Source organism: Stylophora pistillata, chromosome 10 (genome assembly GCF_964205215.1).
Source record: "Stylophora pistillata chromosome 10, jaStyPist1.2, whole genome shotgun sequence".
Taxonomy (NCBI): Eukaryota; Metazoa; Cnidaria; class Anthozoa; order Scleractinia; family Pocilloporidae; genus Stylophora; species Stylophora pistillata.
Window position 1 is genome coordinate 10,553,794 of NC_142528.1, and position 23,281 is coordinate 10,577,074.

A 23,281-nucleotide genomic window follows, 5' to 3' on the forward strand; every position below is an offset into this window, starting at 1 on the left:
AAAGTTTCAATAAGGGATGAAAACTAATTCCACGAAATTTAGCGCAGAAACCTGCCGTCCCCGCGCTTCACCTGATGACCGTGTGATTCGATAGAGGTCTGGGATTGAATTATTGCAAATGTTATGGCGGCAGATTTTCAGTTGGATGCATGACATCGATCTTATTTTGTTCTTGTTTTCTACGGAGTTGGAAATGCTGCAGTGTTTTATTATCCGTAAATGAATTTTCCAGTTTGTACTATGTATTTCCATGCAAATGTGAGTACAGCAACAATCGCGATTTCTGTTCAGACCGGCGCTAAGTATTTATATTTTCATGGCACATATTTCCGTCGAAACTTCGTCTCTGCAAGAACTAGTTAAACAGAAAGAAAATGAATGGAGGGAAGCGCAACAACTGCAAAATAAATCATTGCAGAGTGCTCTTAAGGAGAAAGAAGGACAGCTTAACAACCAAAGAGTGCGATTTAGGAAGCTGAAAGAGGATTTTGAATACAACCTGAAACTGTTGGAAGAGAGAGACCAAGAGCTACAGAGATACGATGTGTTGTTTTCGCAAGTTAGAAACATCAATAGTTTAAGGGATGGGGAGGTCAGTGATCTAAAAATCCAATTAGATGACCTCAAACTCAAATTATCTCACGAGGAGAAGGCCAAAGAAGAACTGCAGAGGCACTATCAACAGGTGTGACATTTTAGACGTTAATTTTTGTGCTTTGGAAACTATCATGTGTTTCCCGGTGATGTGCGCAACATTTCTATCTCTTTTATCACTTCATTTGGTGATCCCACTGTTTTAACCACCAATAAACTAGTTAAATAGATTACATGTAGTCAAATGTGGCAAGAACAAAACATTGGCACACAAGGGGCAGCTGAGTGTGTCACTGATATTCTTAAAACATGTTGAAATCTTCTGTGATTTATTGCTGCACAGACCCACGGCAAAACTGAATCTTTATGTTTTATATGATAAAAAAGCAAACGCTTGTTAATGGTGATGTCATCTATATATATATATATATATATATAGGCATCTGTCCTCCCATAGATCAGAAATAAGTATACTTCAGCTTATCATGTAATAACTGTCTGTTACTTCCCTATCTCCCCTGAAGTATGGGATGGAAGCTTCTCTCTCAACTTCTGGGTGCTTATTGAATTGTAGCGTTTGAGGGAACATCAACAGGAATTGAACCAGTTCAGACTCAACAAAGAAAATGAGGTGAACAAAGAAAGAGAGGAATTTGAGTCATTCAAAAGAGAGCTACAAGTACAGCTGAGGTACAATAGTAATAGATTAATATTCAGTTCAGCTGTGGGAGACATGGTGGGCTCACATTGTGTACACTGGACTTTGGGTTATGTGGGAGGTGCAGTGGCCTCATGGTTAGTGTGTTTGACTCCGGACCGAGTGGTCTGGGTTCAAGCCCTAGCTAGGGGACATTGTGTTGTGTTCTTGGGCAAGACAATTTACTCTCAGAGTGCCTCTCTTCATCCAGGAGAATTAAAAGGGAACCAGCAAATTTAATGCTAGGGTAACCTCTGCAATGGACTAGCATTCCATCCAGAGGGTAGTAGAAGTACTCCAGGTGGCTTCATGCTACAGAAACCGGAGTTACTAAAGCACCAGCACGAAGGGCCACTTATCTCGTAAGTAGGCTTTACCTACTTTGGATTGAGGGGTCCAGGTTTGAGACTTGCCCAGGGGTCTTTGTGTTGTGTCCTTGGGAAGGGCACTTTACTTTCACTTTGTCTCTTGCCACCTAGGAGTATTTTAAGTTTTTATCACCAAACTGTTCGGGAAAACAGATTAAATTATTCTGGTAATCTGCGGTGGACAGGGGTATCATAATGATTCAATTTAGGACCCTTGTTCCCCCTTTCTTATAGGCGCTCCCCTAAAATTTGTTTTCGATAATAAGTGCCCATATTGAGTAAGCACCTTAATTCCAATAAGGACCCTATACCAAAAAATGCCCCTATTCCAATAAACACCCCTATTCTGTTTCAGTGACAGCACTGTTAGAGTTCAAGTACTCTGAGAACAACCATGGTTTATCTTCCTTTAATTGCTTACTTAAAGCCTCATTACAAAAACAGTGGTCTTCGTTTCAGTCTCTCAATTACCATGCCCTTGTGAGTACAGAGTTCCTTCAAGCGAATGATCCGGTCCTCAAATTTTGTGATAATTGCTTGACTCATTGTTCTTGCCAGGAAGGATCCAGAGACAGCAAGTCTGATTCAAGTCTTCTTGATTCTTTTCAAATAAACATTAAATCTTTGTTTTGCACATTCTGATGTTTCTCACACAAAAAAAATAGGTGTCCTGTGCTTATTGAACACCCTCCATTGAGTTTCCAAAAATAATGGGAATCATTACAGTTAGTAATTTGGATATATCAACAAAGTTGAAGTGGTAAATTGGCCTCCGTAACGATTACAAAAGCTGACGTTTCGAGCGTTAGCCCTTCGTCAGAGTGAATAGAGGAATTGTGGGTTGTGTGTGCTTTTAAAGGCAGAGAATGGAGCTACGTTATCTGCCTTTAAAAGCACACATAACCTACAATTCCTCTATTCGCTCTGACGAAGGGGTAACGCTTGAAACGTCAGCTTTTGTAACCGTTACGGTGGCCAATTTACCACTTCAACTTTGTTGATATATCCAAATTATTTCGTTACTCCCACCGACACAGCCCCAAACAGTTTCTTTCGAAACTATCAGCCTTTATTCATTACAGTTAGTAGCTGCAATACTCCAAGTCACCTTGTGATATTATAGCTGGGATAAGCTCCTTCCAGGTGAACCAGTCAGCTCAGTTGTTGAACCAAGGGAGGAATGAATTGAAAAAAAAAAAACAATTAAATTATTAAAGAATTTTCTTTATAATTTCTACAGGGCAGCTGAGGAGGATGTGGAAGCTCAGAGGCAAGAGTTAATGTCAGGATTTGATGATGCACAATGCAAAAGAGAACATGAGTTCAGAAAGAAGGCAGATGACTTGAGTAATTCTTTACTTGCCAGTGAGTTAAAGGTTTGTAAAAAACCTGATCAAGGACAAAACTGGTGTAGATTGATGAAAACAAGATTAAGCTACCCCAAGGTTGTTATAAATAAATAGAAGTTTGAGTTAGACTCGACAGTGTGGTTAATAATTCTGCAATACAGAGTTTGCTCTCTTCAGCTTTGCAATTTGCTTAGGTGAAACTGCACAAAACACTTAGAACACCCAAATGTACATTGTCATCCTAAATTTTAATTTTAATTCTGTATTAATAAGTTACTGGTGCTTGAGACAATGATGGAGTATTCCATTTTCAGGTTAAAATGCTCACAAAGGAACTAGAGTTACTCAGAGCCAGTGGAGAAAGAACAAAAGATGAACTGGAAGACACGGAGACAATTGTCCACAATTTAGAAAAGGAGGTGAAGATGAAGGAATGGCAGTTAACAGATGAAAAAAACATGAACCAAGCCAAGGAGGCTGAAATGGAAGCAGAAAAGGAACAGTTAAGATTGACAATAAACAAGATGCAAGAGAAATTTCAACACAAACACACAGAGTTGGATCGATATGCTAAGGAGAAGGAACAAGCACTTATTGCAGCTAAAGAGGTAAGTTCATCTTAACCCTTTTAATCCAAGCAATGATCAAAATGGAATTTCTCAAAACAATACTGGTACATTTTCAAGCAGAGAGGTGACTCAGGGGTGATATTGTAAGGAGAAAATTGATTCTGGTCATTCATCAGGGTTTCGGGTTTAAACAAAAGATAATAGACATGCACGTTCTATTGTTTGTTGTCTAGGAGAGGTGACTCAGGGGTGATATTGTTAGGAGAAAGAAGACGCTGGTCATTCATCAGGGTTTCAGGTTTAAACAAAAGATAATAGACATGCACGTTCTATTGTTTGTTGTCTAGGAGAGGTGAATCAGGGGTGATATTGTTAGGAGAAAGAAGACGCTGGTCATTCATCAGGGTTTCAGGTTTAAACAAAAGATAATAGACATGCACGTTCTATTGTTTGTTGTCTAGGAGAGGTGACTCAGGGGTGATATTGTTGGGAGAAAGAAGACGCTGGTCATTCATCAGGGTTTCAGGTTTAAACAAAAGATAATAGACATGCACGTTCTATTGTTTGTTGTCTAGGAGAGGTGACTCAGGGGTGATATTGTTAGGAGAAAGAAGACGCTGGTCATTCATCAGGGTTTCAGGTTTAAACAAAAGATAATAGACATGCACGTTCTATTGTTTGTTGTCTAGGAGAGGTGACTCAGGGGTGATATTGTTAGGAGAAAGAAGACGCTGGTCATTCATCAGGGTTTCAGGTTTAAACAAAAGATAATAGACATGCACGTTCTATTGTTTGTTGTCTAGGAGAGGTGACTCAGGGGTGATATTGTTAGGAGAAAGAAGACGCTGGTCATTCATCAGGGTTTCAGGTTTAAACAAAAGATAATAGACATGCACGTTCTATTGTTTGTTGTCTAGGAGAGGTGACTCAGGGGTGATATTGTTAGGAGAAAGAAGACGCTGGTCATTCATCAGGGTTTCAGGTTTAAACAAAAGATAATAGACATGCACGTTCTATTGTTTGTTGTCTAGGAGAGGTGACTCAGGGGTGATATTGTTAGGAGAAAGAAGACGCTGGTCATTCATCAGGGTTTCAGGTTTAAACAAAAGATAATAGACATGCACGTTCTATTGTTTGTTGTCTAGGAGAGGTGACTCAGGGGTGATATTGTTAGGAGAAAGAAGACGCTGGTCATTCATCAGGGTTTCAGGTTTAAACAAAAGATAATAGACATGCACGTTCTATTGTTTGTTGTCTAGGAGAGGTGACTCAGGGGTGATATTGTTAGGAGAAAGAAGACGCTGGTCATTCATCAGGGTTTCAGGTTTAAACAAAAGATAATAGACATGCACGTTCTATTGTTTGTTGTCTAGGAGAGGTGACTCAGGGGTGATATTGTTAGGAGAAAGAAGACGCTGGTCATTCATCAGGGTTTCAGGTTTAAACAAAAGATAATAGACATGCACGTTCTATTGTTTGTTGTCTAGGAGAGGTGACTCAGGGGTGATATTGTTAGGAGAAAGAAGACGCTGGTCATTCATCAGTGTTTCAGGTTTAAACAAAAGATAATAGACATGCACGTTCTATTGTTTGTTGTCTAGGAGAGGTGACTCAGGGGTGATATTGTTAGGAGAAAGAAGACGCTGGTCATTCATCAGGGTTTCAGGTTTAAACAAAAGATAATAGACATGCACGTTCTATTGTTTGTTGTCTAGGAGAGGTGACTCACGGGAGAAATTGTTAGGAGAAAGAAGATGCTTGTCATTCATCAGGGTTTAGGGTTAAACAAAAGATAGTAGATATGCAGTTTCTAGCGGGGTTCCCACGCGCGCTTCGTGCGCGTGGGGCAGAGCCGCATACCCATGGAATATGGTCAACCTCTTTTCGTTTGGTTGTCACGTGACTGACCGAGCGTACGTACGTACACACGTATGTACGTGCCTTCAAATTGCACGGGTAGGGTAGGGGAGACTATCAAAACGAAGGGAGGGGTGTCAAAGGCAAGTCTTGGCAAACGCACATTTTTCATGTTATCATTAATATTACGAACTTGGGAGCTCCGCTTTTAGGCTTGGCTAAATCTATATATTATTGTTTATTGTTTAGGCCCATGGTGAGCTTGAAAGAAGTCTAGAGGAAAAAATCCGAGTCTTGCAGAATCAACTAGAAACTGAGCAAGTGGAATGCCGTAGACTTCAATGGGCCATCAGGGATGCTGGGAAGGAAAAAGAGTTGGAACTTCAAAGGTACTTGAAATTACTGATGTGTTATGAATATAATTGTAGGATAACATTGTCTGCGTGAGGGAAGTTGTGCAAGTAAGCAAGAATTTTATTTGTTACAATTTTTTTAATGAAAAAATCTGTAAAAGCACAAATATATGTATATGAAAAAAAAAAGTGAGAAAAAGAACCTATTATAACAAAAGCCATTAAGAGGTTTATAAAAGAATAATGGGACCCCATACAAGATAGACTACCTGGTAAATATTTAGAAATAACAATGTAAAACCTATCAAAATATCATGAAAAACATGGAGTCAAGAAATTATAGAAAACAATTCGATAGAGTATCGTTAAACCAAAGCCAAAGGAATCACAATGGCCAATCCGAGGAAAGGTAAATATCGTAACTTTTCAGTGAAAATTTAGATTAAAATCAAACAAACTCTTCATAGCTCGAGAAAATGAAAATGACCAATACGTGATTGGTTATGGTTTCAATCAGATTGGTCGAGAAAGTGGTACTGGTGTCTTAGACCAAACAGATGGTGAGGAAAAACAAGGCCAGCGGAATGATAATCCCCGATTACTTTCTTCTCTCAGTAAAAATTCCTCTGTAAACAAAAAACCGGCTCAAAACTGGCTTTAAAATTTAAAAATCTGAATCTAAAAAACTAGAGAAGCAGGATTTGGCTCCCTAACCAGTCCATTTTGTTTCTTCACCTGATAGTTTTATAGTATAATTTTGAAACTTCTATCTTGAATGAAAACAAAACAGCCTTACGGGCCCGTTAAGTTACCGGGACCTTCGAGAAACGTGCCCTTGTTCGGGTCGTGTAAGGAACGTCAGACGACCCGAACCAAACCTCCCTCGTTTTTTTACCAGTCCCCCGCCACAATCGCGCGGTTTACTGTCGCTTCCTGTTATACTGACTGAACGCCCGGAACAGATCAGTTTGAGAATTGAAATGAGGTCACATTGGAGGGGAGGTGCATAAAATCGCTATTACCTCTTTCCCAGTCCCCACTCCCCCGATCAATTTAGACTATTTGCTTGAAAGTTTCCATCCATACAATACCTCCTGTTTGTGTGTGATTATTTCATTGCTTGCTGTCAGACTACTGGGAACCGTAGCAGATCTAGAACACAAACTGGAAAAACAGTCCGCTGACCACGCCAGATCCACAGTGGCTCGTGACCTTGAACTAGAAGCTTTACGTCAACAGGAAGAAAAGATGAGGCTGGAAATAGTTGTGCTCAAGGAGAACGCTGAAAGGTTACTTATCAAATATAAGTAATTCAATATTGATTAATTATTACACGACTCGGGCAGTCGGAGGGCCAATAACTAAAATCAACCAATCAAAATGCCCTATTGCCGGTCAATATTCTCTCAGTATTGGACCGGGCACTGTCCCGAATGGTCCCGAATGATACCGCACTTGTGTCCCTTTGAACTTCAGTCGTATAATAAATCTTTTTTTATCCAAGCTTGCTCGGAACCGTACTGGAAGAATATCGGCCCTCGGTCTTTTTTGTACTGTCAAGACCTCGGGCCGATATTCTCCCAGTACGGCCCTCGCGCTTGGTTAATAAGATATTTCCTTGTTTATCTGGAAGTCGATTTAAGCGAAAATTTCTCTAATGCCTGACCTAGATTTTCAGTTTAAAAGCGTAACTCTTAAACTGTTGGAAAAACTGCGTTTGCTGTTAAATGAATGGCAGCGAGCAGCAGACTTCCCGAAGACCCTATGATCTGTGGAATATTCATTCGTAAAGCGAATCTCGTCAAATGCAGATGACATTTCAGTTTGATATAGAGCCAAGAAGAGAACAAAGGGCAAAGTAAAAGCTTACCTAAGCCGTATCGTTATGGACAGTGTTTTTTTTTTTCTCTTCAGAAGCGTGTTTTTTGAGATAAACGTTTAAATTTGGGCAATACTGACTATGAAAAATTAACCTCACAGAATATGTATAATTGCCCACTGTGGTCTTTCATCCAATAGCCCATTTCTGAATAACCCTTGGCTTCATTTTCAAAACGAGTACTGGGGCTCATCCTTTCATATGATTATAAGTTTTCATTCACATGCAATTTAAACTCATTTTCATACGAATGGCAATAGGCCTCGAGCTCGTAGTGAAAAAGAGCCTGGGGCCAAAGGTAATTCGGGAAATGGCCTATTCATATCTTATAGTGGCTGGCCCGTGCAGCTTGTTAGCTCAGGTAAATATTTGAACACCCTTTTTTCATGCAGATATAAGAAAGAACTCACTGTAGCTTTGGAGCGAGAGTCTTCCATGGAACGATCCAGAGCTCAACTTGAAGTTGATTGGCAGCGGAGATGCGAGGACACCGAAAGAGAGGTGTACAGTAAACAGGAGCAGCTTTTTGCAGCTCTCACAAAGCAGAGAGATGAGGTACATGGTATAGGGTTGGCAAGTCATAGCGCATTCGAATTTAGTTTCTAACGTAACCAAAGTAAAGCGCGCGCTCTGATTGGTCAATTCAGTGTCCACCATTTGTTCATGGGTGTACGCTGCTGACGCGAGCAAATGCAAAGACCAGTTTTCGCGCGCTTGTTTTTTCTGGTCACGTAAGATTTGTTAAATATATGAAAGAGAACTCTTTTGCTAAAATGTATCAATATTATGTTATAAAACAAATGGTTAACACCACAGCGTATACTATTGAGTTAGGGATGCACTTGGGAGGTTTGCTAAGCACTCAAGAAGCTAGAGTCGCTCTCGGCTATCGCCTCGCGTGACTCTTACGCTTCTTTCGTGCTTAGCAACCTCCTTCGTGCATCCATAACTCAGTAATGTATGCTGTGGTGTTTACCATTTTTTTAAGTTGTGAAACCAAATTCGGAATGGGTACCACTCAGAAATAAAAGGAAATATCAGAGGGTGCTATTGAGAATTTGGATCAACGTCAGTTTCTGAGGAACTGTACACCCACCCCTCCCCTAACCCATCAACAGTCAACTGATAACAAGTTAGGGGAGGGGTAGGGGTGCGCTGTTGTTCAGATACCATCATTGATCCGAGAATTTCGGTCGAAACAGGTTACCCTTTTGAGGTTGCGATTGATCTTACTGACTTGCACCTTATCAGTTGTGAGGGTAGCGTACATTTTCTTTTCTACTCATAGAGAGCGAAAAACCTGAATCAATACCGTACAACGTTCGACACTCCTTATGGTTCTACTTTGGTAGTGTGTTGATCCCAAAAAAGCGATTATCCCTTTCCCTCCCTCAGAGAGTCATTTGATTGTAGCCCTAACCCTAACCCGCTCCCAATTGATCAATGCACGAAGAAGACAAACACTTAAATTAAGGATTACTTTCAACAATCAACAGGCTGCGGCGCTTGCTCAAGAACGGGAGCGAGAGTTAGCACAAAGAGATGAACTGATTCGCGTCTTGTCGCAGACAAGAGACCAGGCCCTCGCAACCCTTCAAAGGCACAGTCTCGCCATTCCAGCAGAACTACCAAACAAGGAAGAGCAACACGGAACTTCTTCGCGTGATGTTGAAAATCTTCGTGACCTCCTTCCTGAGGAGAAAATCAAAGAGCTAGAAGTACAGAACAGTAATTTGAGATCTGTGATTAGACAAATGAGGCAGGACATGGAGAATCTTGGTAATGAATTTGCTGCAAGGCCCTCTTCGGCTGTGCTGCAACGAAGAGATAGTGAAAATGGGTCGCCCGTCCCACTGACCAAAGGTAATTATAATAATTATAGCAATAATAATAATAATAATAATAATAATAATAATGATAATAAGAATAATAATAATAATAATTTCTGACTTACGTTGTGTAATTATCAATATAAAAATTTTCAATTGCGTAATGTTATGTTGGCAAGGTGTTCCTGAATGAAAATGACACAAGTACACACCAAGCACAGAGCGTTAAAGATAATTTGGTTAACTGAACTTCAAATTTAGCAGAGCAACGATTTCAAATTTAGTGGCAAGACTAAAAGCAATTCGCATTCACACGTAGTTTCCAAACAGTGTATTATGCGAGATGGACGACGAAGCTGCGACTATTTTCCGCCGCAAACTTTTCGAGTCTTCGTCGTCTATCGCTTTTGCGCTGTTGAGCAGTGCTCTTATTGAATTTTAGTCAAGGAAACATTTTCTCTGCAGAATATGTGGAGTCACTTGAAAAGGAGATCACCGAATTAAAGTCAAAGAACCGTGCATTGAAACAGCAAGTTGAGGAGAAACCACGGTCGGCGCAACCTGGTCGGGGGACACAAATATCGGTACATGGCGGTCAACCGCAAGATCAGTTCATACAGGCACACATTAGGGAGCTGAATGGAACAATTGGTAAGGACTTAACTGTTTTAAAGGTGGGAAACACCAGGCAACAATTTGCTGGACAACTCGTGCTAAGCTCTTGGTCATCTGGGAAAAACCAAAAAGCGGGTAGCGAAAAACAGTGGGAGTTTAACCACTAAACGTTTTTCATCCACTAATTCGCTCTTTACAGTTTCTTTGACAAGAGCTTGCAACAGGTTATTTCCTGGTGGGACACGACGCAGAGACAAGCGCGGATACCATTCCTTTTGGTGTGACGAATTTTTAACAAAATCTTTCTTCCTTTGCCTTTCCCAACCCTAATTTTCTTTGGCTGCGATATATTTGTGCAGGCAAGGAATTTTTGCGAAAGCTTAATTTCTGTTTTCTTTTCTTTTTTTTTTTTTTTTTTTTCGCATTTTGCATTTTGCATTTGCTCGACGGACCAAGCCTGAAAGAAGGGGATCGAGTTTGTTATGCTGCGATAAGTTGGAGTTACGTGAAGACTGATATCTGCAAGCTTCTTTCGTCCCTTACCTCCGACCGTAGTGTGAAACGACAATAAGTATCAGTGAAATTTGCTCTTGGAGCTAAGAAATGCCACTACATGTGCTTTTATTATCGTTCATCAGGTGCTTTACGCCAGGAAAAACTCGAGCTGTCAGCACAAGTGAAGAAACTTCAAGGCACCGTGGATCATCTGCAGGGGTCGCTGACGCATTCGCAAGAAGAGGTAACTCATTACAGTTAGCTCTTCTTAAAGGAAGACCTCTGCGAGACACACATTGCTTTTATGCAGAGTTCCGTAGTCACTCCGGATACCTTCGGTCATTTTGCTGTACATTAACTCTTCTTGAAGGGATGTCCATCCTAGAAATAGGTCACTACGAGAAGTTTCATACAGCTTGTAAGATGCGGTATAACTCATAGGGGTAAATCTCCAACAAGTCTTGAACTTTTTTTTATGGATTCGCTCCCTCTTTTCCTTGTTACTACCCTTCATACTTGATTTCACTTGTTTACTTTCCCTTACTGCCGCTTTAAAATTACTCTAAGCTAACTTGGTCTCTCTCTACTACTACATTTTTTGTGATCTTTTATTTTTTGGGGACGTCTTTCGGCAGGTTCGCCAGAAACAGTTAGCAATGGATCAGCTACGGTATGAACTTACGACACAGAGTAGGCGAGCCACTGATGAACTGACTGCTCTGAAACAGCGAGTAACCGAGCTGGAACTGCAGCTGACCCAGACCAGAAGAGAGGCGGACGAGTACTTTAAGAGCGGACTGGAACGGAATGCTGAGGCTACTTCCTTAGGAAATCAGGTAATTTGAAACCAAGTTATGTTGTCGAGCCGCAAATTTTTCAAAAACTGAGTCCCCCTGAGGAATAAAACGCCAGACCTTGGTTTCCATGCTCTGCCATTGAGCTTTGGGGAACTCTTTGGTGAGTACGGCCATTGAGGGGTTTGCTACCCTTTCGACATTGCTAGTCCTAGCTGTATGTATCACGCGTGTCACTTAAGAACCTTGTCATGGCTCAGCTTACCACAGAGAGTCTCTGTGACTCAGTGGTAGAGCATCGTTGGGCAGAATCCCAGGTGCTGGGGTTCGATTCCTCGTGGGAACACAGATTTATTTTATTTGTTACACGGTCGTGACAAAACGAATCACCTCTTTCTTTAATTCACCACCCAACTTGAAAAAAATGCCTTTTTCTCATTCTTAAGAGAAAGGTTTTTCTGAAGTCGAGGGATTCTTCTTGTGGCTATTCCCACTAAGAGGTTGTTTTTCTTTTGAGTGTACTTTGACGAGAATAAAACAATAACGGTTTTTTTCTGCATAGTATCGATTTTTTTTTTTTTAAATTTGTTTCCTATCGCTAGCTGTCAAGTCTAAAAGTTGAACTTGCATCTCAAGGGAGAGGAGCTGTATCATTCAGTCCTCAGGCAGAAGTCATCAAACAACTTCAAGATGAGATTCATCGCCTGAGGAAACAACTAGCAACAGGTGAGATATGCCAGCAGTCTGAGGATTACAATATGACCCGACTTACTAACCGTATAATTTGAATATATCAACAAAGTTGAAATGGTAAATTGGCCACCGTTACGATTATAAAAGCTGACGTTTCGAGCGTTAGCCCTTCGTCGGAGCGAATAGGGAAATTGTGGGTTGTGTGTGCTTTTAAAAGCAGAAAAAGGAGCTACGTGATTGGTGGGAACATGGCAACGAGAAAAACACGAATAAATTAGTGGAATGAAAAGCGTTCGTTGATACCTGTGGGATTTAGACTGCCGGTTTGAAAGATGAGCTTTTGTTCAAGAGTTTTCCGGCTTTCTGTGCTACCTAAGTGTAAGGAAAGACCGCAGATTGCCATGTGTTGCTTAGAATGGTTAGGTAAATTAAAATTGACGGTTACCGTCAGTACGACCTGGGGGGCCTGTTGGGTTTGGGGGAGGGGTTTGTAGGCAGCTGTTCGGATACTGACATTGAATCGAAATTTAAGTCTACGTGTACTTTAGAACACGTTTTTAATAAATTGTGCATGTTACGTTTTGAAAAGTGTGTCCTGATCTTGACCATTTCAATGTATGGTTCTAAACACATTTTCTTTGGTAAACTGTGAACTATAGCGTTTATTTAACTCCCAGAAGTGATCAGCTTGTAACTTCTCCGCATGATACTTAAGTAAACAATATCCAGAAAACAGGTAATGAGAATACTCAGACTTATCAACTTATCAGGTAGAAGTTGTTGCCTCGTTTTGAAAATGTGCAAAATCCACCAAAGCAAACTTTTATTCTTGGGTAAAGTGCCGTAAAATCGTAGCAGAACTGTCTTAAATATTGGCTTACATTGCATCCTATCATAATTTAGGTGTTCAAACAAGCGACAAAGATTTCTTCGACCCAGTTTCCCTTTCTCAACCGTCAGTATCTCAGATGGCGCGGCTACAAAGCAAACTACACGAGGCGGCGCGGCGCATCAGCCGAATGTCTCAAGAGAAAGAACAGCTTATTCAGATGGGAAATAGACTCAGAGCGGAGCTCGGAAAATATACAGGTAAACGTCTAGGTTGCTGACAATCCTTTTTGACTAAATGGTACAGAAATTGGAGACATTGAATTGTCCTCGTAAAAAATCAGTTTCAGTGGGAGAAAACTTCAAGATAATCTTTTATTACAAGCTTAGGACAGAGAAAGATAATCACCTTCCTCTGGTGCAGTAGGGTTTTCAAAGTAAGTTAAAAGACTGTGTAATGTTTTTGGGAGACCCAGTGGCGTAACCGTGAGCGCTCTGAACACGAGAGGGCAGATCAAGTCCTACCCGGGTCATTGGGCTGTGTTTTGTTTTACAGGACCTCTCTTCACTTAAAAGTGTAAGTGGGTCCCATTAGTTTATCAAGCAAATAACAAGCAATGACGAGAAATAATCTGCGACGAAACATGATTCCTCATGAAGAGGGAGGGGCAAAACTCCTGGTCCTTCCTGTCAGGTGCCTAACTAGGATTTTTTTCAAAGGCAAGTGGAGTCGCATTGATCAATTTCACTGTCTGAGCAACTGCGCACTCACCCCTCCCCTAATCCAACGTTAACCCTAACTTGTTATCAGTTGACTGGTGTTGGATGAGGGAGGGGGGGGTAGGACCGCAGTTGCCCAGATATAAACATTGATCCAGTCACACTATGTCACACCCCGACATATAAGTCCACTGTCTTGCCGACGACATTTGTGATGTCTATTACGAAAAGAGACATTTTGTCGCATGAGCTGTGTGTTATTCATGGTGTGTAGATTCTCTCAGAATCGCGCTTTTTCGCCAGAGTAGTGCCGAAAGTACCGATTATTTGAGTATCGTCAGTCGAAAACTAACATCTTTAACCACAGGCGGCTCAAGCTCTCTTTGAGAACCAAACAAGGAACACAATTTGCATATTTATAAGGATTTGTATGGGATTTTCTACAAGATATCCAACAGAGATAGTTAAAAGTGAAAATATTAAATAAAAATGGCTTACCTTGTTCCATACGTGTGTTGTTTGCTCCTGGTGTCGTTATTTTACCGATTTCACTTGATTTAAGCGGTTTTTTTTAATCCTGGTTTTCTACCACATAAAGAGAAGACAAGGCCAAACGCTTCTGTCCGGACAGCCTGCCGAACGAAGTAAAATATCCCAGGCTAAAATGTACCCACAGCCACAAATCCACCGCAGAATTCAAGGGCAAAGGTTGATCTTTCATTTCAATTCTCTAGCCACACAATCTCAGCCCGGCGATCGGCGCCAGGCGGCTCTTCGTGTCCTCAGTGAAACGCTAAAACGATGGTAGACGTCCGCGTACATTTGACCCACGACACAACGACCGTTGAAATCGGCTTGGTAACCTCGTCATGTTGGCAAACCAAGACTCGCGGTGGTACTAGACCTCAACTTGTCAACAAAACCTCTTGTACAACCCGGGGTCCCCTCAGGTCGAACCTAGAAAGTACCATTGTCTCAAGCACCCAATCAAAACCGCGCGGCATCTTTGTTAGTACCCCCGCGAGTCTTGGTCAACCTTTGCCCTTGAATTCTGCGGTGGATTTGTGGCCGTGGGTACATTTTAGCTTGGGATTTTTTACTTCGTTCGGCAGGCTGTCCGGACAGAAGTGTTTGGCCTCGTCTTCTCTTTATGTGGTAGAAAACCAGTAATAAAAAAATCCGCTTAAATCAAGTGAAATCAGTAAAATAACGACAGCAGGAGCAAACAACACACGTAGGGAACAAGGTAAGCTATTTTTCTTTAACATTTTCACTTTTAACTATCTCTGTGGATATCTTGTAGAAAATCCCATACAAATCCTTATAAATATGCAAATTGTGTTCCTTGTGTGGTTCTCAAAGAGAGCTTGGGCCGCCTGTGCTTTAACCACAGAAATCTTTTCTACATGAACATTTAAAATTTGTAAGGTGGCCGAATGAGTGCTGCCCCTGGCAGTGATATCAGCCATCACCCTCAGCCCTTTGTCACCCAAGGCTCCTCAGAAAAGACCCCTATCGGAAGGACCCCAGGTGAAACGAAAGACCATTTACAGAGCCAATTAGGTGCTGTGGAAAATCTTCAATATCAACTCACTTCTCAGGAGCTCCAGTTTGCACAGCGCATGGCTCTTAAAGAGCAGCAAGCCGCTGAACATGTCAAGATCACTGTAACCTCAACTTCAAGTGATTCTAATGATGGTGAGAGTAGATTTCTACATCGATATAGCGTGATTTTGAAAGGATGTTCTCTTTGTTTCTTTAGATGCACTTTACTCTCAATAGTACATCATATATGGAAACGAATTAGGGTAAGAGTTCTTTTGAGCACCATGCTTAAGGCGGGATATAAAGCTGAAGTGTGGTCTGGTATCAACCCGATTCTCAGTAGTTCAGTAGTAGAGCATCCAGAGTAGGGAAGACTCGTGTCAGGGAGTCGAATCCTTGAGTGATGCAGACCACACTCAACACTTAAGAACTTTTCAATGACCCAACATAAAGTTAACCGTACCTTAACCCCTCTCCTTCAAGCTATCTTAGTTACTTTCACTCTCTCGTAAAAAGGGGCAAGATGTGTGCTTGTCTCATGCAGTCACTTATTTATTGTGCAGATGGCAAAGTGTCAGATTGTCTATTGGAATCGCAAGGTTTAGTATCTCGCGATACGAATACAAAAGACAGCGCACCAGTGGATAATCATGTCACTGGTCCATCATCCAATCAGTGGACGTCTTCGCCAGTTTACGATCAACCACTGTTTACGTCATCTTCCGAAGGCCAAGCGTCGTTGCAAGAAATTTGGAAGATGTTGGACGAAGAAGAAAGTTTCCAAAGTCCAACTCCCAGGAAAGCTCGCCCCAGCTCTACTCAGCGACTTAAAGCCACAAGGGACCAAGACCCTGATTATATTCCAGCGCGGGATTCTTCCGAGCGTGATTCGTTCGCCCTAAAAGGAAGGCGAACGGAAGTTCAAAGTAGACCTTCAAAACAGCGACCAGAATTGTCCAAAAAGGCTGCTGGGAAAGTTAGGTTGGCTCCAAAGAAAATGACAGTGAGAAATTATAACATTAGAGACGATGGCTGAGAGGAACGAAATCAAAGACGACTGCAAGGGTCTTTCATGATGGCAGACAAGATCGTTGTCCTTGCAGTTGTCAATGTTGCAGAATCTATAAATGCAAGCTGAATACAAGTCGCACTCGATCAGAAGAGAAATTCTTCGCTCAAAGAACACAGAATCAAACGTTCGTCAAGCTTATGAACACTGGTTTGAATGGTAGAAAAAAAATGCCGCCTCCAAAGATCAAGTGCTGACAGTCCCGAGTACCACATTTAAAGTGCATTCCAACATTTATGAAACGATGAGCCTTGATAACTGTTTTGGTCTTTACCCTGATAGTAGATAGAGACGTGAACGTTTGCTATAAGTGAAAAGATCTCTGGAAGTCAACGTAGTATTTAATACATGTATGTTGAGACGTTCCTTCCATAGGTAAGGCCTATTTCTTTTGTTGAAGTGAGTATGTTTGTTTCCTTCTTTTCTTGTGATGGTTAATAGGCGTAGATCCGTTGCTTTCTCTTCTCTTGTTCTTCGTTACAGTAACCCGGCAATTGATTTTACTCTTACTTAGTACAATTTAGCACTACCTAATTTTTTTCGTAATAAAGTTTATACAAACATTTATGCTATCAAGAGATTTATAATCTCTTGACAATTCTCTCGATACTACACTATAAAAACAGACGTGAAAGGTCTAAAATAGTCTAAGCAATTTAAACTACATGCTGTTTACGCCTTTGCGATTATGAAGCTTACACACTCTTTAATGTATACACTCGTTCCAAGAGAGCTTGACACACACGTTGACCTTATAAAGTTCGTTGAAGTCTTAGCCCCCGAAAAAGTTCGGCGACCTGTTGAAAGAAGAAGGGAACAATTATAGAGGGTGATTATCGTCATGATCGAAGCCAAACAACCTAAGCTGCATAACCCAAGATCATCACAGTGTCACGTTAAAACTTACATATGGAGCAAAGTGCCGGCTAGCACAGTATAGATTGACATTCCTAATGGTTCTGTTCCTGTCAAAGTAAACATTAAAATTTAATTTCATGAAATCCACCAAAAATAAGATACATAGCAATATAGCTTGATGAGTTCCTTTCTGAAATTTTTGTTCTTTAGCTATTTACTTTTTTGACCGACTCAAAACGCTATGCACCTCTTTTTATTTCTATTTAAGCTCAGGCTAAAAAAGTATATGTAATTTTCCATTTTATTTTTTGGCGGCTTTCTCCATTTGGAGAAACTGTTAGTACTTGCAGACGAGGATCTCGTCAGGAGCCCATTAAGGAATGGCTCGCGCATAACTGTCCGCGAGAAGTCTGGGTTGAGTCTCTGGTCACTGACACCGGGTTCCTCACGGTGACGTGACGGATCAAGGTACGGTTTCACTACGCTGAAGGAGTCTAGATCCTAGACAAAAAAAGCTAAAAGCTCCAAACAAACCTGAGACTGGACAATGTGGTTGGCCACATTTAAACACTTTTTTAAATGATTCGTATCTGATACAGTAACTATTTTCGAACGTTACTGTGTGTGAATAGCACTGACGACTCGCTGTCACAGTTCCTCCCACATTTGAACAATGCCGCTGACAGTCACTTGAGTCCACAGACCAGTCTGTCCAGTTTAGCGACACTGAAACTTTACAAGACAAAATACGTTTGACCTGTTTTCTCCCCCAAAGTGGCCATCAACCTTCAGTTTTTCTGTTGTTTGTTTGTTATTTATGTGATATGGGGTTAACTAAGGGAGCGGGTGGAGTGGGGAAGGGGCACGAGGAGGCATATGACTCGCTTCTTTGTCAAGAAAACCATCCTGGCGTGTCTTAAATTGGCAACAGGAGGTAAGTGTAGCGCTCCCCCTCAGAAAACTCCGGTCTACACCTTTGTGTGATGGTTTTGTATCTGAGTGACAAATTTACGCGGGTTCAAGCTCACAAATGTCTTGATTAGAACCCTGTTACAGAGAAGGCCTAAATGAAGCTTTTCACGCAGAAAAGCGCGATGCGTATTTTCTGTTTGTTATTGGTTATTAGGGACTTTAAGCAAACCACGACGGCTACGGCAATGAGAACGTGGAAAAACAATAGATCTAATTGGCAGATTAATAGCCCAGCAGGTGCGTTTTAAAATTTTGTACATTTCTTAGCCGTCCTTTACAAAACAACAGGGACCTTAAGCAGTCAGGACGGCAACGCCAAGGAAGACTCAGATCAAAAAATGAACTACTCTTAGTTAGAATTTCAAACATGGCTGCAGGAGCTTACTGTCTCATATGGCGCCACAGCTCAACTTCAGCACGACGTATAAAAGTAGCGTTGAGTTCCAAATGAAAATTAAAATAATTTGCCGTCGCGGTTTCGGTTCGCAGACGACGCAAATTTTGGCGATTTCACGTTGTTGTTTTGCAGAGGACGGCTAAGAAATGTACAAAGTTTCAAAACGCACGTGTTGAGCTATTGTTCTGCCAATTAGATCTCTTGTATTTCCACGTCCTCGTTGCCGTCGCCGTCGTGGTTGCTTAAGGTCCCTAATAACGTGAAATCACCAAAATTTGCGTTGTCTGCGAAGCGAAACCGCGGTGGCAAATTATTTTGATTTACATTTGGCACTCAACGCTACTTTTATGCGTTATGTTGAGTTTGAGGTCTGGCGCCCTATGAGACGGTAAACACATGCAGCCATTTTCGAAATTCTAACTAAAAGTAGAAACTCATTTTTTAATCGACGTCTTCCGTGGCGTTGCCGTCCTGACTGCTTAAGTTCCCTAGTATCTCTCAATGTAGCGCACGAAAAAGGTGACATCAGTTGTAAGAGTCAGGTATATCAGACGACACTTGGTTATGAGGGTGTGGCAGGGTTTTATCCACGTTAGACTAGTCTCGTACCTACACTGGGAGTTAATACGTTACCTGAGGTTGTTATAGTTTGCTTTGTGGAAGAATCTGTAGTTGTAGGAGCGACCGGATTGGTGGAGCTCTCTTTCGTCGAATGATCGCTTGTGAAATGCGGAGCTTGATTTGTAGCGGGGCCTGAGTTGGTTGAGGTCACCGGCGAAGTTGCGTGACTTGAATTGATGGATAGCGTTTGCTTGGGAACACCAGTTAAGTAGCTTGAAGCGTTACTTTTTGTTGCGATGAGACCTGACGAGGTTCTCAACTGCGAAGCACTCTCTGGTAGGGACATGCGGCTCGTTGAATACGAGGTGAGAGTGTTTTGCACCTCTGGGGTTGTGGTTGTTACTGAACCTTCGTTTGACGGGCTGGTTCGTTTACCACTGGAGCTTTGCAAATTTGACGAAGCAGGCAAACCTGTGGTGGTTGTTGCATTAAATGCTTGTTGCTCTGTTTGTTATTGGTAATTATACATAAAATGCATACCCCTGCCGCCACTTTATCTCTCAACGTAGAGCGCGAAAAGGGTACCATTAGTTGTGAGAGTCAGGCAAACCAGACAATACTTGATTTTGAGGGTGTAGCAGGGTTTTAACACGTTAGACTAGTCTCGTACCTACACTAGGAGTTAATACGTTACCTGAGATTGTTGTAGTTTGCGTTGGAGAAGAATCTATAGTTGTAGGAGCGACTGGAACGGTAAAGCTCTCTTTTATCGTAGGATTGCTGGTGAAATACACAGCTTGAGTTGTAGCAGGGCCTGAGTTGGTTAAGGTCGTCGGCGAAGTTGCGTAACTTGAAGTGATAGGAGGCGTTTCGTTTGGAACACCAGTTCTGTTGTCTGAAGCACTTTCTGTTGCACTGAGATTTGATGAGGCTCTTGGCTGCGAAGCAGTGTCTGGTAGGGACGTGCTGCTCGTTGAAGACGAGGTGAGAGCTTTTTGCACACTTGAGGATGCGGATGATACTGCACCTACACTCGAGGATTTCCATGAAGTGGTGTTAATTGTTGTCGGCGTTGTCAACGGGCTGTTTCCGTTGTCACTGGAGCTTTGCAAAGTTGACGGAGCAGGCAAACTGGCAATGATTGTTGCAGTTATTGTCGCAGATATTGATTGTGTTCTTTGTAGCGACTGGTTAGACGGTGGTATCTGTGACACTACTAAAGAGTGTGATCCCTGTTTTTTTGGTGTTGATTCTACTGTTGTTGTTGCTGCTTTTAAGAGCTGAGCGCTTATCAAAACAATTTGAAGGAGTCGTAATATCAAACCCATTCTGATGGTAACCTGTGCGTTGATAATCAAAGAGAAAGAAAAATTTGTAGTTAACTACGCGCTAATAAGAACGCACAGAAACCATCGGGTTTTTAATCACGTCATCCTCGAGGCACCAGATGCCTGTTTAAAACATTAACCCTTCCGCTCCAAGACCTCAACAGTAATTTACCATACAATGCGTAGTTTTCCTGTTATCAATGTTTTGCGTTTACTACTTTTTCCCTTTCCATCTCTCATTTTCCACTTTCCATTTCTCACTCTTCCCGTTCCCAATTCATCATTTTATCCCAGGCGTCATTCCTTATTTTCCATTTCCCATTTCTACTCTTCGATTCAGGAACATTTCATTTCCAGCGTAGTCTCAGTGAATGAGACCAAATTCTTAAGAGAACATGATCGACACGACTTTGGTTTTATTTGACAAGTTCAGTCCCCCGTTACAACTCAACCTATTTTGCGGGATTATTTTCCACCAAAAAAATAGTCAAAGTGCAGAAGCAATGTTCCTATTTCTTGGTTTCTTTTCTATCTTACCGATGCGATTTTGATGCCAAATTAAAGTTCCGATTTATTTCGCTCTGACGAAAGGCTAAAGTTCGAAAGTCAGCTTGATAAACTCTCCACGGTGGCAAATTTACATTACCAACTCAGTTGAGAAAGTGTAGTGTGATCGTCCGGGTGAGTGTAGTCCTGAGAAGGACTGTTGTCGGTGGTGGTGACTGACCTTCCGACAACCTGTGCGGAAGTCATCATCAGAGTCAAGTGAATAGTTGTCAGTAGAATACACCACTTCCATAAATGGCTGCCGTATAAATATTCTTTTGTTTAAATTTAAATTAGCCCTTCTAGCCTCGCTTGAGGTAATGTATTCTTTTGAATTTTGTACTGGGGAACGAGGCCAGTAGGGCTAATTTAAATTTAAACAAAAGAATATTAATCCGGCAGCCATTTATTAAAGTGGTCTATGTTCTTAATCCAGTCCGCGTAAAATGATTGGCCAGTTTTGCCGTGATGTTATTTAACAATTGGTTCATGCTTTAGCGTGCACTATCGAGTTATGGAGCACGCGGGAAGTTTAGAGAGCACGAAAGAAGCGTAAAAGTTGCCCGAGGCGATAGCCGAGGGCAACCCTAGCTTCTTGAGTGCTCTCCAAACTTCCCACGTGCTCCATAACTCGATAGTGCACACCTGAAAGCATGAACCAATTGTTTTAGAACATAGCCGGTAGAATTGTGCATCAAATCCGACGGGAAAAATGGACAACAATATCAGTTGAAGCGAATCGTGACGGCGCTGATGCCGAGTCTCCTTTTCCTTTGTTTTTCCCTTTTTCTGCCTCATTTAAGAACTCTAGCCCAAGGGAAAAGGTCGAAACATTGTCTTCATTTTCGGGCTAGTAGGCCGAGTTTCTGTTTGTATCCATTATTGTCGCGAAATATATTATTTTTCCCGCGCTAACAATCGGCCGCTCGCGCGAAAAAAAAATTTCTGGCGAAGCGATTTGCTGCCGGACGCTGTCAGCTTGCACTATCGGGATTTTGAGCACGCTTACAAACATTGAATTTGATTTCGCGGTTCTGCTAGCTATGTTCTAATGGTTGTTAGACCCTAGTGGTTTACGTCGGTCGTGATTGATCTGTTTTGATCCGTCGGTAAAGTTAGGTCGTTCTGTTCGGTTCGTTTGTAATGTTAATGTCGTGAACGAGTCGTTTGTATGGAGCCGGTAGAAGTGGACGCCTGTTTGGGGGAGTCTGTCATTTGACAACGATTCTCGCTGCTCCTTGTTATGTTTAGCGCGTGGACATTTAGTAAATGCCGAAACAACCTTGTAAAGAAAATAAACATCGCAACGATCGATGCAATCATAGTGGCGTCATGACTACGGACTTCTTTCTACGCTATTGCGTGCCCACGAGTTTTAAAACATTTGACGTGCGAGTATTTTCCGCTTCTGTATTCACGAAAATTTTTCTGTCGCCACCGTGACGGCGGAAATTTCACTGAAAAGCTAACTGCTCTATGATTCACGTTATTTAGTAGTACCAAAAGAAAGCGTTTCGCTGCAAACAAAGTTGACGGAATAATTTTATCGACAGGTGTTCAGTTATACGATGTAAGTGCAAACAAGATAACATCACCCGCTGAGTCCATATCGAGTTATTTTGAAAGTTTTTAAATAGTACTTTACGTGTGGTTAGACATCACCACTCATTCATAGCTTTTAAAATAATAAAGGGAGTAAGTTTCTAAAGAAACTGTGGTGCTGTGTCGGTGGGGGGTACAACAAGGTAATTTTGGTTTAATCAACTGATGTGATAATGTAAATTGCCCACTTCGCCTTGACGGAGGACCAACGCTCAAATCGCCAGCTTTAAACACTTTACGGTTGCTGTGACCAAATTACATTATCAACTCAGTTGATAAAACCAAAATTACCTTGTCAAGCTTTTAAAATGTTCCGTGTTTGAGATTGTAGTTATGAAGTTTCCGGCGTACGCCAGCACTTTTGGAAAATGAAAGCTTTTTAGGCTACATCTCAGAGGAAACTGGTCGCTTTGTTCAATTCAGGATAGGGTTACCGATGTTTGAAGTAACCGGAGAATATAGCATGATTGGGAGTATAAGGAAGCTATGAAAAACAGCCTGTGGAGCAAAGATTGAATTTCTTTTTCTTTTTTCTTTTTCGGAACTTATCACCAAAAAATTGCGACGAATACGTTCTTAAAATTGCCATTTTGAGATGACTCATTGTGGAAAAAAATTTCCGTAATGATTGATTTCGAACTTAATCATTCTCTGCATGCTGCACATGAAGCAGAGCACCGTGGAAATTCGTTGAACAATTCTGAACTTCTCTACACCAGATATACTCTGCTATGTTTTACGTTGCACTAAGAACCCCCAAACA

The 23,281-nt window shown here is 41.5% G+C and overlaps 2 protein-coding genes across 7 annotated transcripts in view; one reads left to right on the plus strand and one right to left on the minus strand.

Moving 5' to 3' along the window:
* LOC111321605 (coiled-coil domain-containing protein 57) lies at positions 1-16,819 on the plus strand. The gene is made up of 15 exons (XM_022924539.2): positions 1-685; positions 1,169-1,284; positions 2,900-3,035; positions 3,323-3,616; positions 5,684-5,823; positions 6,918-7,076; positions 8,059-8,221; positions 9,163-9,529; positions 9,961-10,146; positions 10,749-10,849; positions 11,241-11,441; positions 12,002-12,125; positions 12,996-13,181; positions 15,069-15,338; positions 15,749-16,819. The coding sequence occupies exons 1-15, from the start codon at positions 317-319 to the stop codon at positions 16,219-16,221; spliced, it is 3,285 nt and encodes a 1,094-aa protein (XP_022780274.2). The 5' UTR covers positions 1-316; the 3' UTR covers positions 16,222-16,819.
* Positions 16,578-23,281, minus strand: part of LOC111321606 (uncharacterized) — a 13,945-nt gene continuing 7,241 nt past the window's right edge. For 4 of the 6 annotated variants that reach the window (XM_022924545.2, XM_022924541.2, XM_088736417.1 and 1 more), the window contains 5 exons: positions 19,737-20,382; positions 19,115-19,513; positions 17,647-17,844; positions 17,162-17,219; positions 16,578-17,051 (listed from right to left, as the gene is read on the minus strand). In XM_022924545.2, coding sequence (XP_022780280.1) covers positions 17,027-17,051; positions 17,162-17,219; positions 17,647-17,844; positions 19,115-19,513; positions 19,737-20,370 — 1,314 coding nt within the window. In that variant the 5' untranslated portion in view covers positions 20,371-20,382 and the 3' untranslated portion in view covers positions 16,578-17,026. The remainder of the gene's footprint in view (positions 17,052-17,161; positions 17,220-17,646; positions 17,845-19,114; positions 19,514-19,736; positions 20,383-23,281) is intronic. The other 2 variants (XM_088736419.1, XM_088736420.1) reach the window with 2 other exon arrangements.